This window comes from Antedon mediterranea, chromosome 8, assembly GCF_964355755.1.
Source record: "Antedon mediterranea chromosome 8, ecAntMedi1.1, whole genome shotgun sequence".
NCBI classification, from domain to species: Eukaryota; Metazoa; Echinodermata; class Crinoidea; order Comatulida; family Antedonidae; genus Antedon; species Antedon mediterranea.
The window spans coordinates 6,919,905-6,933,353 of NC_092677.1; the positions used below are offsets into that span (position 1 = coordinate 6,919,905).

Sequence of the window (13,449 nt, forward strand, 5' to 3'; positions counted from 1 at the left end):
CATTAGTCTACACCGGGGTGTAGACTTAATTATTAGAGGGGTTTTATTTTAGGAATACACTCAGTAAAATATATTTTATAGAATTATGTGATGCACTAATACTGTAGTTGTTACCTTTATTTCGTATTTATTTGGTCTAGGCTAGGCTACCCATAGTCTACTAGACTAGAGAGGCGGAGATCCGTCTGCCTAGAGTATTTATATTTATTACTATTATTAGTATTAGGCCTAGGCTAGCCTCTAGTAGACCATGCATGGAGTAAAGAATAATTATGAGTAGACGTTTGCTCTAGCAAGGCTAGTAGTAGCCTACTACTAGGCCTACTTACACTTTACTAGTATTAGTATTAGGCCTAATCTAGGCAATTAAATTAGTGAAAGAAAGTGGGGATCTTACTATAGGCCTAGCCTTGTTAAGTTACTAGCCCTGGCTTAGCTATTATATATATTTTAATACAGTAAATAAACCTGTCCAGAAAAAGGCAACTTTTTTAGATACTTTTTATAAAAGATGTTCACTGTTGGTGTTGCTGCTTTAACATATTCTCTTGTAATTTTTAATACATCATGTAGTAATTATGAACAGTAGTTTGCTTATTTTATTTAAACTTTCATTAACAGTTTTTATTAATTCTGCAGAATATAATTCTAGCAAGACAACAGAGAATGAATATACAAAGCATTTCCCGGATGTTTAATAATAGAACAGCAGAATTGATCTTGATATCCTTGAGGCCATGCATGTGTCGTTCTTTTGCATCTGACTCAACAAAACCAGTGTTCTTTCAAACGCTCCGAGAAAAGTATGGAGACAAAGTAGCCATTGTGGATAACATAGGAGAGCACTCATACAACAAAATCTTATCTTTAAGCACCAGTCTAAGCCAAGGGATTTTAGCAACAGCTAAAAGAGATCCTACTCTAAAAACATCTACATTCCTTTTGAATGGGGAAAGAGTTGCTTTCTTGTGTCCAAATAATGTGACATACGTTGTTGCACAATGGGGTACTTGGATGAGTGGGGCAACTGCTGTCCCGCTTTGTAAATCACATCCACCAAGTGAACTTGCATATTTTCTGAATGACTCCGCAGTATCCCTAGTTGTCACGACAGCTGACTACGTTGACAAAGTTAGAGAAGTCGTCAGATTGTTAGGAGTTAAACATATTGTTCTTGATGAAGAAAAAATTGCTTCAAATTATACTGATAATAATTTGATTAATGACTTTGCAACATTAACTGAAGGTAAATTTAATTCCGACTCATTTGCTGAAAAAAGGTTAATAACAGAAAAATGGCGACAAACCAAATGGAAAAACCGTGCTGCACAGTTGATATACACTAGTGGAACAACAGGACGACCAAAAGGTGTGTTATCTACATTTGGTAACATCCAATCACAAGTGTCAATGCTGTTGGACTCATGGGAATGGTCTAATAAGGATGTTGTACTGCACGTTCTTCCATTACATCACGTTCATGGTATCATTAATCTGTTAGTATGTCCTTTATGGTGTGGAGCAACATGTGTCATGCTGTCTGAATTTAATGCAGATAAGGTTAGAATTTCTTGTACACAATTAAATGTTCACCATTAAATATTCACCTTTATGTTTTAAGTACTTTACTTAAAGTAATAAGGATAACAAGATATCACTTTGCAATGTTAAATTTTTTTTTTTTTTAAATTAACTAATTGTCTTTTGTCTTTGTATATGTATAGTATATATGTACTGTATGTCTTTTATTAGTAATACGGTAAACAAAGAATACTTTCTGTGCCTTTTTCCCTTCAAGGTTTGGAGCTATCTTCTTGGGGAAACTGAATCAAAAATAAATGTCTTTATGGCAGTTCCAACAATTTACGCAAAATTATTACAAGCGTACAACTCTAAATTTGGAAGTGTGGTAGGTGGAAGAACTACAGAATTCATCAAGGCAACTTTACAAAACAATATTAGGTATGAAACAATGAATAGATTGAAAGGAAATAAGAGTCAGAAAGAGAGATTTGATTGTCGCAAAGATTTTTAAGTTGTTCAGTTGTGAAACAAAGCAACAGAAAAATTTACTTATATTCGGAATGATCTTGGTTACTAGATTGATGGTATCAGGCTCGGCTGCATTACCGCAGCCAATCATGGAACAGTGGGAGAAGGTCACAGGTCATCGATTGTTAGAACGATACGGAATGACAGAGTTTGGTATGGCACTTTCTAACCCACTAAATGGTCTCCGCGTTCCAGGTAAATTTTATGTTTGCTTCACACGATATTCATCAAATTAGCGGGACAGAAAATATTTTACAAAATGGACTATCTCCATGAAAGATTACAAATGGATACGAAGTGTCAGTTCTTTATCACTTTTTATTTTCAGGATCTGTTGGAACTCCACTACCATCCGTCCAGGTAAGATTAGTGACCTCCGAAGGCAAGATTACTGCAGAAGGTAACTCTGTGAGAACTACAGTGACACCAGGAATGGAAGGTGTAGCTGGTGAACTACAGGTTAAAGGCCCAAATGTGTTTAAGCTGTACTGGCAGAGACCGGATGCAACTGAAGACTCTTTTACTGAAGACGGATGGTTTAAAACGGGTTAGTAGCCAAATACTCATCATCATCACCTACCTGTTTACTAGTACAAACCCATCATATACTGTATACAAATCGGTCCTTGAAAGAGTTTGTATGTGGAAAATCATTTTCTAAGTTAAATATGTGTAGTGGAGCTGTAGCTTGGTGGTTAACATGCTTCCCTACCAATCTAGCCAGGGTTCAATCATGACCTAATGCCAGGGTTGTAACTCATGACTCTTTCAGCTCCACTCTCCCAAGTCTCAAATGAGCACGATACATTATAAAATAGTTTATCCATCTTGTAATTGATTGATTGGCTGTTTATTTATAAAAAAAAACAAATTTGCTAAACATAACCATCTACTTGAAAAACTGTCAATGTTTCAATGGATTCATACCTAGGCATGAATTTAGTCCCTCCCTACATCATCACAATTTTTTTTTAATGCCTCTAGGTTTAATACTAGTTCACCACTAGGTTCATAATCCATGACTTGTCTTTTAACAGGTGACACTGTGATGTATGAAAATGACATGTACCATATATTGGGTCGTACATCTGTCGACATCATCAAAAGTGGTGGTTACAAAATAAGCAGTCTGGATGTGGAGCGACGTCTTCTGTCGCACCCCAGCATTGAAGAATGTGCAGTGGTTGGTTTGCCAGATATGACATGGGGTGAACGTGTGGCAGCCATCATCAGTCTAAAGGAAGACTGTCAGATGACCCTCAGAGTTCTACGAGATTGGTGCCATAATAAGATGCCGTCGTATGTCATCCCAACGGAGTTAAAGATACTGCCAAGTCTTCCTAGAAATGTGATGGGAAAAGTGAACAAAAAGGAATTAGTTGTGAAAGTATTTGGAGAAGAATCTTTGCCATAAAATTTAAATATAATCTAGGGGGCGTTTAGTGTATGAGCGCCCACTGGATAAACCCAGGGCCTCCAGAGCTTACAGCTGAAAAAAAAAGACACTAAATTATGTCGAAAAGAGCTATAAACACCCAAGAGAGTCCCTAAACTAGGGACCTCCGGCTTCTGTTTGTGTTCTGATGGTGTTAATAACATCAGTATAACATAGAAAGGAAGACCTTGTCAAAATGGGAAAAAAGGCTAAAGGAATCATAACTTACAGTGAATGATGATCTTTTTGGTTTATGATCATATGACCATATGATCACATGAAATTATTCTAGACGGCCATTTTGCTTATTATTTCTAAAAAGTGTCATACAGTAACTATGCTTGAGCTGGAATCTAGGTTACGGTCAAAAATCAAAATGGATGCTGTAAAAGAAACAAAGTTTTAGAGTCTCCACGTGTGGCAAGTCTATTGTGAAATCTACCTTTCAGCACCATAAACAAGGCCATATACATGGCTGCAGTCGCGTGCTCAAGTTAGTGTTTACGACCGACCGACCAACACAGTGAGCTGTAGAGTCGAGTTGCACGCGACTAAAAATACATTATTTAAAAAACAAGATATTACTTTCTACAAATAATTTTTATTCCATGAAAATAGCAATACATATACAAAGATCAAATAAATAATAAAATAATGACTATTATGTAGAAATATTAATGTTTGTATAATTGTGTAAAAAAACTAATTTTTCAATTTTTGTTGACAAATAAATAATACTAATAGCAAATAGCAATTACAACATAATTTTGTACAAATAATATTTATATTTCACTAAACTGATAATTGCATATAGCTATCCATTTAAAAAAAATTGTTTCATCTACTGTATCAAAGAAAAAAATCTAATTATACACAATTACAATACAAGTTTCTTCAAGTAACTTTTAATCCATAAAAATAATTATTACATTTATTATACCTACTTTTCACTTTCTCGCATATTCACACCCAAGTACAAAGTGTATGTACTAACTTCAGAATTTTCATCTTCAAGTGTATTGTCCCTTGAAACCCAAAAAAATGAAGGTCAAAATATTCTAAATTTAAAGTGGCCATTTCAAAGTAATATTAAAATTATTCACTTTAAGTCGAAAATTTGAGCCAAAACCAACAAATTTACGTAATTAACAGGTAAATTAGTTTGATTACATTTCATCTGGAAAATCGTCACGAGCGAAAGTAAACAAAGATTTCAAACCATGAGTATGCATTATGCATATGCTAAATTAGGATTGTTTACAACTCGTCACGGTTAAGAAGGTATTTTCACACAGATCATGAGGAACTTAGGAAGTTTTATGATTATGCATACAGAGTATCCAAACAAGCGCGTTTCATTATGGGATATGTTTTGATTGAAAACTTTGACTGGAAAAACGTCTGTATTTCAGTTAAATTTTTTTTTTTTTCGAACAATTTTTGGTGATAGTTAATAACTATTATGATACTTCAAAATGACCCATCTTTTTTCGAAATCTTTTATTTTTAATTTTTTTGGAATTAGTCAAAGGGACAATACATCTTTAAATTAAAATAACCATTGAAATTACTAGTTACAAAACAACATCCACATATTTTGTACTATGACTTGTCAATGTGTGCTTAATATTTTGTCTATGCCATATCATATACTAATATTATGCAAAGAAAGATATTGGGAAACAGACTCAAATTCCAAAACAGACTTTCGGTAATGATCATGTCAAAATTATTCTACTGCAGCAGTTAATTCTTTATACTGCAGTAATGTATGATCTTAATTTGTTTCAACATGGACCTATATGATTTCAATGTAGACGTTTATTGGACAGTCAATGCAAGAAAACAAATTGTTCAGTAACTGCAGTAAAATGCAGTTACTGAACAATGTTAATGATGGACAGACATCAGTGTCATTTGGTACATGCTGAAAGACAGAAAAAAAAGGACCGATAGGAAATGAAAGTGGTCTGTGTTGTCTTTGGGCATTTTCAGCCAGTAGCTGGAGTCACAAGTTGTTTTATTTACCAGTACTAAAACCTGTAGAAAGGTGGTTGTCAAAATAAAAAGTAATTGATTTTAACAACTTTTGCTTTTCCCTAATAAAAAATATTATACTGTACACATTGTTTGATTTTATATAAAAACAAGCGGATAAAGATAATTATGACCTTTCTGCGATAATATGACCTTTCTGCGAGGCTAAAAACATTTCCTATACAATGCCAGTGAAAATACAAAAATGTGGTGAACCAGTGTAAATTATCTAAAATATGATACGTATTGCTGAGAATACGGTTAAGTGATGCAGAATGCGGTTAACTTCAAGCTGGAACATAAACATGTTCCTAATGTAAACCGCATCGGTTAAACAATAATATACAAGTAATCAAAAATATTGTTCTGTTTGCTATTATATATGGACATATATAATAAATATTGCGATCGTTATTTCATTTCTATAAGTAGTAATAGTATTTAGATTTTCTTAGTAGCAAGTAAATGAGTGGTACTATTTGAGAACATTGTAGTTTTGGTATTTTAAATCACAATTGATAATATAAAACAATTAAATACAAAATATGACTGATAACAATAATAGCAACAATGATTAATAATATGACTGATCACAATTACGATATCTGTAATACATTTTTTTTTTCTAATACAGCAAAAACCAAAAGGAAAGTATTTTATAGTATTTTTTTTGAAAAAATAGTGTGTAAACTTTCTTTACGAATTAAAATTAGTTTGGTCGTGTTTTTTTATTTTTGGTTAGAAAAACAAAAATACTGCCACCTTGGATTAGATACAAAATAATGTCAAATATGTTAATAATATTAAGTGTTTTACAACCAGGCCTAATACTGTACCACAATATTTTAGTGAATTATTTTGTATTCATTCATTAAGAGGCATACACAATGATTTGATTCATATAACATTATGATTGAAATTGAAAATTATATTTATACTGGGTAACCTCTTCAGTCAAAGACTGGTCTCCCAGAGGGCCCAGTTGGTGATCAGTGGCTGTGATGTACTAATACACCGGGGTAACCCCCTACTTGTCTCGAAAGATGTACTAGGTTCTTTAAAGTGCACACGAGCTAGATGTGTACACTGGACCTACGGTTTATAGTCCTTATCCGAGAAGACCATGGAGTGAGTGAGCCTCGAACCCCTGCCGATGTTATGGCTACGTAATTACGACAACCAGCCCAAATTATCAAAATACTAATTATTTATTTTCAGGATATTTTAAGCGAGTCTGGTTCTCGCCGAGAATTATATCACATGGTTGGGAAAAATGTTTTAATAATAAAACAAAACACCTTGAATTGCCCCCTCACATTTAGTACTTTAGTACTGTTTCATCCAAACCAATTTTTTCATATCAATCTAAGAGTTAATCAGATATTTTTCATAACTGAATGTTTATTAATAAAGTAGACCACAGACTTTACTATTCATTAGCAGACAAAATAATTACACAACAGACAGACAGACATCAATAAATTATCAATAACTAATCGGCAGTTAAATCTGGAAATGTATGAACTTTCATGTTTTAGTTAATGAAGCGAATCATTGTTTTTAAAGCCGGCCGAGTCATACGCAAACAAGATGCAAGCACCATCACATCAAATCGTCGTCCTGCAGTAAAACCATGGCCTTATTTTGTTTTTTTCTAGAAAACAGGTTTACAACACTTTGATGTTAATGGTGTAAAAAATATATGGTTTAAACAAATTTGTATATTTTATTTATGTACTATAAATTATGTAGGTTTTCCTCCTGTAAACACCAAAAGGACAAACTCTAGTGTCTGTGTAAAAACAAAAATCATAATTTCATTTTAGGCCAAAAAGTAACCGAAAACTTCCTGTGGAAACAGTGTTTAAACTATTCTGCTGAAGAAAAATTATTCGATAGTCATCTCATTAAAATCATATAATTATCTGATAAATGCGATAATTTTAACCTTTGACCTGAAGGACAAATTGTGGTGTTCTCGATAAAAGCCTTCATTAACAACTCGAAGGTCTGCTTATTTTGAATCGGCATTTATTTATTATATGCCATCTAGAACACTCCATCAGAGTTACAGATTAAAGATATTTATTTTATTTATTTATATTATCCCTAAAATATAATGGAACAATCCTCTCTGGTTTATTTAGTTCTTAAAACAGAATCTCACCATATCCTAGGCATCTACAATTACCGTTTCAATGTGCCATATTGACTTTCTTCAGATTGTATTTCAATATTGAGAGCAGTAAGATGAACCTAACATCGCTAACATAACACTAATCTGAAATCAATAGCTTACACATAGATTATAAAATAGTAAACATGTTTCTTAAAATATTATTTTTCATCTTATAAAAATCACAAATTTATTTAAACGCTGCCATGTGTATTTATTACAGTGCAATGGTTTTATATTCTGGAGATTTGTTGAAAAATTAATGATGGGGTTAAATAATTTCCAAATTCTTTCGACTAGTTGATACTGGATGTGCTTACTTTCTACTCTTAAATTTGAGTACAGTAATTTTAACCCTCGGTGGAGGGGAACCTTCAGAGTCTAACATAATTTGTCCCTTGGTATCAATGGATAGTGGTTGACTGTAGTGTGTTAAAGTATTGTCAAGTATCTCCCAAGGATCAAAGAAGGGATTCTACTGAAATTTAAAAGTCATATTGTAAATGAACCTAAACGTCTACAATAAAACCTGGATAAAAAACCAAATTACAGATATATTAAAATCCAAATTTGTAACTTGCTGGTAGCAACTTTAAACTGATAAATCAAATGGTATCTTTTACAACTAATTTGAATTGGAAACATTTTTTTGTTTTCATTAAAAGTTGCTAACATTTCTATTTTTTAAAATTGATTATTAAGCTAAATAAGTTGTGCATGATTAAATTAAAATTAATAAAATATTAACAACAAAACCAACACTATATGTAGTCTTGCATTTACAATGAACGACATAGTGATATATTGCAAGCTAAATTATGTTGACAAATTAATACTTGGTTTTATTAATTAGTGAAAATAACACTCACAACGTTATTTGCTATTTTTAATTGAAATGTTGTGATCATATCATATATTTCAAAAATCGGAATAAAATTGCATTAATACCTGTCAATTGCATTAAAAATTAAATAAAGTTTGTGCTATGCAAACTACCTTATATACTTATCTGAAGCAATGAAAAATTATTAAAACAATATTTCTGAAAATCCACACCTCATTAATATACATATGAATATTCAACATACTGAACTTATAAATTATTTTGATTAATGTTATGATTTGAATGTTGTCTGAGAATGTTGATGTATGTATGTTATTTAGTTAAACTTTGACCTCTGTCAGTATGCTGTAACAGCGCCCTCATACACTGTTGCCTGTTCATTTATATGTTGTAGAGTTTCAAGAACGAGATGATGTAAAGTTATGTACATTAAAGTAAGAATGATTTTTTTATTTTATCAATGCATTGATGTGCTTGGTGAACAATGGATAAGGTTAATACAAGTGTCATGTCAAAGTAAAAGAGATATTATTGATACAACTAGAGGGCTAACTAGCAAAGTAATGTGATCACAGAAGGAGCCTCAAAGTAGCCACTGCATCTGTTCGAAAATATTGATAGTAAAGTAATTAAAAATATTAGGAGAACCAAATTAAAATCAGTACAATTTTTTTTTAGAGTACAGTACTGTATTGTTTTTTTGGTGTGATTGTGTTGGAGTTGATTCTCTAGTTGTACCTCTAAAGTAAATACCTCTATAGCATACAGTGCCTTCTGTTGTACTTTTATTGTATGATTTGTGGGGTTTCTTCCTCATTAGCAATACATTGTTTCAATCTTTCCCAGGATTCCACAGTTATTTAAAAATAGATCAGATGTAAAATGCAAATTAATTGATAGACGCTTTTTATATTTATATAAATGTCTCCATAATTTAACTGGTGCATGATGACTGGATAATTACCATAAACATGAATATGTATCTGCCACCTTATCATACTCCATGACAAACCTAGTATAATATAATACAGTACAATGATTAATATTAAAATAAAATTACATACAGAGAATTGCAAGATTCTTATCAATACTTCTAAATTTACAATACATAGGTCTACAAGTGTAAGTAACTTCATCTAGCAGTCTTTTTCCATGTTTTCATTTGTCATTAATTCATGACTCGGTTGCTGTGATACCCAAAGCTTTTAAAGTCAACAGTGATAACTCAGCCTTTTTTCAACTACGCAAATTTATTCACAAAAATCATAAGCATCATTATGGGCATGCATGTTTATCTTCGAAATCCCTTTCTGTGTTGAATTTTAGTTCGTGTTTTTCGCTTCAGTGAAAATAGTTTGAATAGTTTCAAAATTAAAACTTACAAACCAATTACAGTTCAGGAAATTCTCTTCTGTTGAGCGCTCATGAAAATCAAATAGCTAAGCCCAAACCTGATCAAACTGATAATCGCAGCTATTCACCCTTGTAGTAGTGGAAAAACAATAAAAGGGTAGCACAAATCTGCAAAAATGTCGGATATGCGCAAATAAATTCACATAGTGGACATCCGGTTATACACTATTAATAAAGCGATATTCTGATGTATCGTAACTACTGTATCTTTGACCAACAGACTGTTACTACAGTTTTTAGATAATATTTGATTTTCATACATAAATTCATCTGGTAAAAGATGACACAATCTTCTAAAAATCTGAAATTAAAAAATATATATATAAATATTGATTTTTTGAGTAAAAACTTACACAACCTACAATCTACTAAAATTGTATGAAGGGATGAAGATGGTGTAAATAGTTCATGAGTTGATTGAAAGCTCAATATTGTTACTGTATACAGTACACTCAACATTGTTTATACACACACTGGAACGCACTATTGTACAAGTTTACACTGTAAAACTTATCTTTCTTTTGGAACAAATTCACTCACTTTTGATTCAATTAATTTAGAAACTAATTAAGCCTTTGATAACTTTTTTTAGGGAATTAGCGCCAAATATATAGTTTAACTGACTACTGTATTGATATAAATTCTAAATGGATTAGGTGAAGATCACATCTAATATATAGAACAGTAAACATTTATTAATCAATTGTTTAAAAAACCAAACCAACCTTTTTATGCAGTGTAGACATCATTAATCTGTAGGATGTTCTGGGCAGGACCGGTTCACCTCAAACCATGAGTCTATACATCTGTTAAAATAAACAAAATAATAAGTTAGTAAGTGTTCTCACGAAACAGGATTTACCGCAGACTGAATTGGCTCCAAACGGTATTAAAAATGGTCTAAGAAAACTATACATAAAATAAACACTTATCTACCCTGTAGATAGGTTTGGCCTAGCCAGAACAAGAGCAATCAAAGGCTATATTTTATTAATTGGATAAACAAAGTACAATATTATTTGATTTTTTTTTTGTATTAGATTAGTTACATTTTATCGTATATCATCAATAATTTGGTACTTAGCTAGATTTCTATATTGGGAGAACTTTGTTTCTGTCTGTACGTCATTAGGGCTATTCATTCATTAAATCTTTTATTTTGGAATCTCTGGTCCATAGAAAGTATAAATATGCATTAATTTGTTTTAATATTTATATTATGTTACTCATTCTATTCTTCGAGCTGATACCATTTCATCACATATACTGTACATGACATTGAATGTAATTTGAAAGAGAAAATATGACAGGATGACGGATTAAAAAAAATGAATTTATTTTATAATGTAAACATGTTTATGCAGGAACTTAAGATGATTTATAAGTGGATAAATAGCGATTTGAACTCTTTGGTTAAAAACAAGATGAAGAGCAGCTGGTCCCTAAACCACAGGAAACACTGTAGACCATAATACTATACTGTACTATGTGGAGAAGAAGATGATAAACAGTTCCTCCATTTTGCTGCGTAAGCTAATTTAACTTAATGTTATCGAAAAGATACTGAAAAGCTCTGGTAATACAGTAAAATAACTGGTACAGTACTATATGGACATTCTATAAAACTGGTAGATAAAATGTATGTGTCAGTACCTGTGATCCTCTATGGTATTGGTACCCTCACAGGTTCTAATCTAAATGTTTTTCTTTTTTCAATTGAAATGTACACGATTTAAATTGTGCTAATTTGTTCTCTTTTATTTGATATTAACTGCTTAAATCCACAAATGTATTTAATTTATAACAGTCGCCTATCTTTTCCTATGCCATGAGTCTTGACAGTGATGTTTTAAAATATTTAGGGTTGCAACTAACTTTGTAAATATGAAACAGAGTTGTAAATTTCCAGATACAACTCCTAAATATTTTTTGTATATTAATTTTCGTTATTCATCAAGGTCTCAGACTAGAGAAAAGTTGTATGTACCAAAATATAGAACAAACATAGGACAACATTCCATCAAGTATTCTGGTGCAAAGCTCTGGAATGAAATCCCAGATGATTTAAGGTTTCTAACAAAAAGCAAATTCAAAAAAGAAATGAAAACATACTATTTGTTTGTATAGTGATATTTATTTATTTTATAAGAGAATTATATTGTATATATTTGAGAGAAAGTGTATTTAAAAAAAAAAAAATGTTTATGTATATTAATTTTATTTTAGACAAGTAGCCCTAATTTATTTATATAACTATTTATACTTCAATGTTTAGGGGCTGAACTTGATTAGTTTTAACTATTTTTTAGCCCTTCCCTTGATATAATTATTATTATTTGTATATTATTACAATGTTTATAATTTATATTTATGGGTAAATAAAGAAAGAAGAAAGAAAGAAAGAAATAAACCCTAAAATACCCAATTTGCAAGAAAATATGATATGATGACCTTTGAATAAAAAGTTTTACGGAAGACTCCTACAAAACTTACTGTAAAAATGTATCATGTACCAAATTTAAATGTAAAAATATAGCACCAGTACATTTTATTTACAGGACAATTAATAAGGTAATAATGGTCATTAAATAAGCATCCTTGCCATTGAAAGTGACTGAATGCAATAAAGGTCAATAAAGATTGTTTCGGAAAGGTCATTATTTGATCAATAATTATCTCTGTCCAGGAAGTAAAAAATAATCAATACTAAGACTATCTCTGTTTTATGAGCCAGGTTCTGACTACATTTACTGTGGCACTTGGCATAATGCTTAGATAGAAAAAATGTTGCCAAGCAATGTACAGTACGGTACTGTTTTTTCTACAGTACTTCTTTATGATCTTTTTTATAGCATATTTATAATTATTATAATGTATGTATAATGTTTGAAATGGGGGTTAGCCTTTAAGTTCTTTAACTTTGACCTCCATCCACACTCATGTTTCTTTTAATCTAATTTATAATTAATGTATGTTTTATAAGAATGTACAATATGATGTGTTTCTATTTTTTTAAATGGGTTGCTTTTGGTAGGATGTTTCAGGAAATGTTTCTTACGGTTTGTGGTAAATACAAAGACATGGTAGACGAGCTATAGTGTTTCCTTCCAACATATCGTCTAGACAAATAGAACATTCTCCTTGGTCACTTGTTAACACATCATCTATAAAATACAATAAATAACAACATTGTAAATGTTGGTCTTAGGATTACTGGAAATTTTACCTGCCTGCCGAGATTAGCAAAAGCACTCATCCTCATATTCACAAGTAGGGAGAGCGATATTTTGCATAGATTGACGTTTTCAATGTACAGTATTTGACTTGTTTTAAACTCATCAAAAATTATCTCACTGAATCGGCATTTCAATGTTTACCAGAGGTGCCTCGCACATTCTAGGCACTAATCAGATGTAATTATGTATTAAATACAGAAATAATCTTCTAAAAACACAATTCATTAAACATGGGTTTGAAAAACATTTTAATCTA

The 13,449-nt window shown here is 31.5% G+C and overlaps 2 protein-coding genes across 3 annotated transcripts in view; one reads left to right on the top strand and one right to left on the bottom strand.

Moving 5' to 3' along the window:
• LOC140056082 (malonate--CoA ligase ACSF3, mitochondrial-like) lies at positions 1 to 4,300 on the top strand. Of its 2 annotated transcripts, XM_072101322.1 has the most exons (6): positions 1 to 63; positions 640 to 1,560; positions 1,799 to 1,962; positions 2,102 to 2,247; positions 2,381 to 2,599; positions 3,090 to 4,300. In XM_072101322.1, the coding sequence occupies exons 2-6, from the start codon at positions 667 to 669 to the stop codon at positions 3,464 to 3,466; spliced, it is 1,800 nt and encodes a 599-aa protein (XP_071957423.1). In that variant the 5' UTR covers positions 1 to 63; positions 640 to 666; the 3' UTR covers positions 3,467 to 4,300. The 2 variants fall into 2 exon arrangements, with proteins under 2 accessions (XP_071957423.1, XP_071957424.1); XM_072101323.1 differs by lacking the exon at positions 1 to 63 and having other exon boundaries at positions 547 to 1,560.
• The window catches only part of LOC140056084 (E3 ubiquitin-protein ligase ZNRF2-like), a 24,781-nt gene continuing 15,603 nt past the window's right edge, over positions 4,272 to 13,449 (bottom strand). Inside the window, exons 3-5 of the mRNA XM_072101324.1 lie at positions 13,016 to 13,121; positions 10,683 to 10,763; positions 4,272 to 10,258 (exon numbers count right to left, since the gene is read on the bottom strand). Of these exons, the coding sequence (XP_071957425.1) occupies positions 10,706 to 10,763; positions 13,016 to 13,121 (164 nt within the window). The 3' untranslated portion in view covers positions 4,272 to 10,258; positions 10,683 to 10,705. The remainder of the gene's footprint in view (positions 10,259 to 10,682; positions 10,764 to 13,015; positions 13,122 to 13,449) is intronic.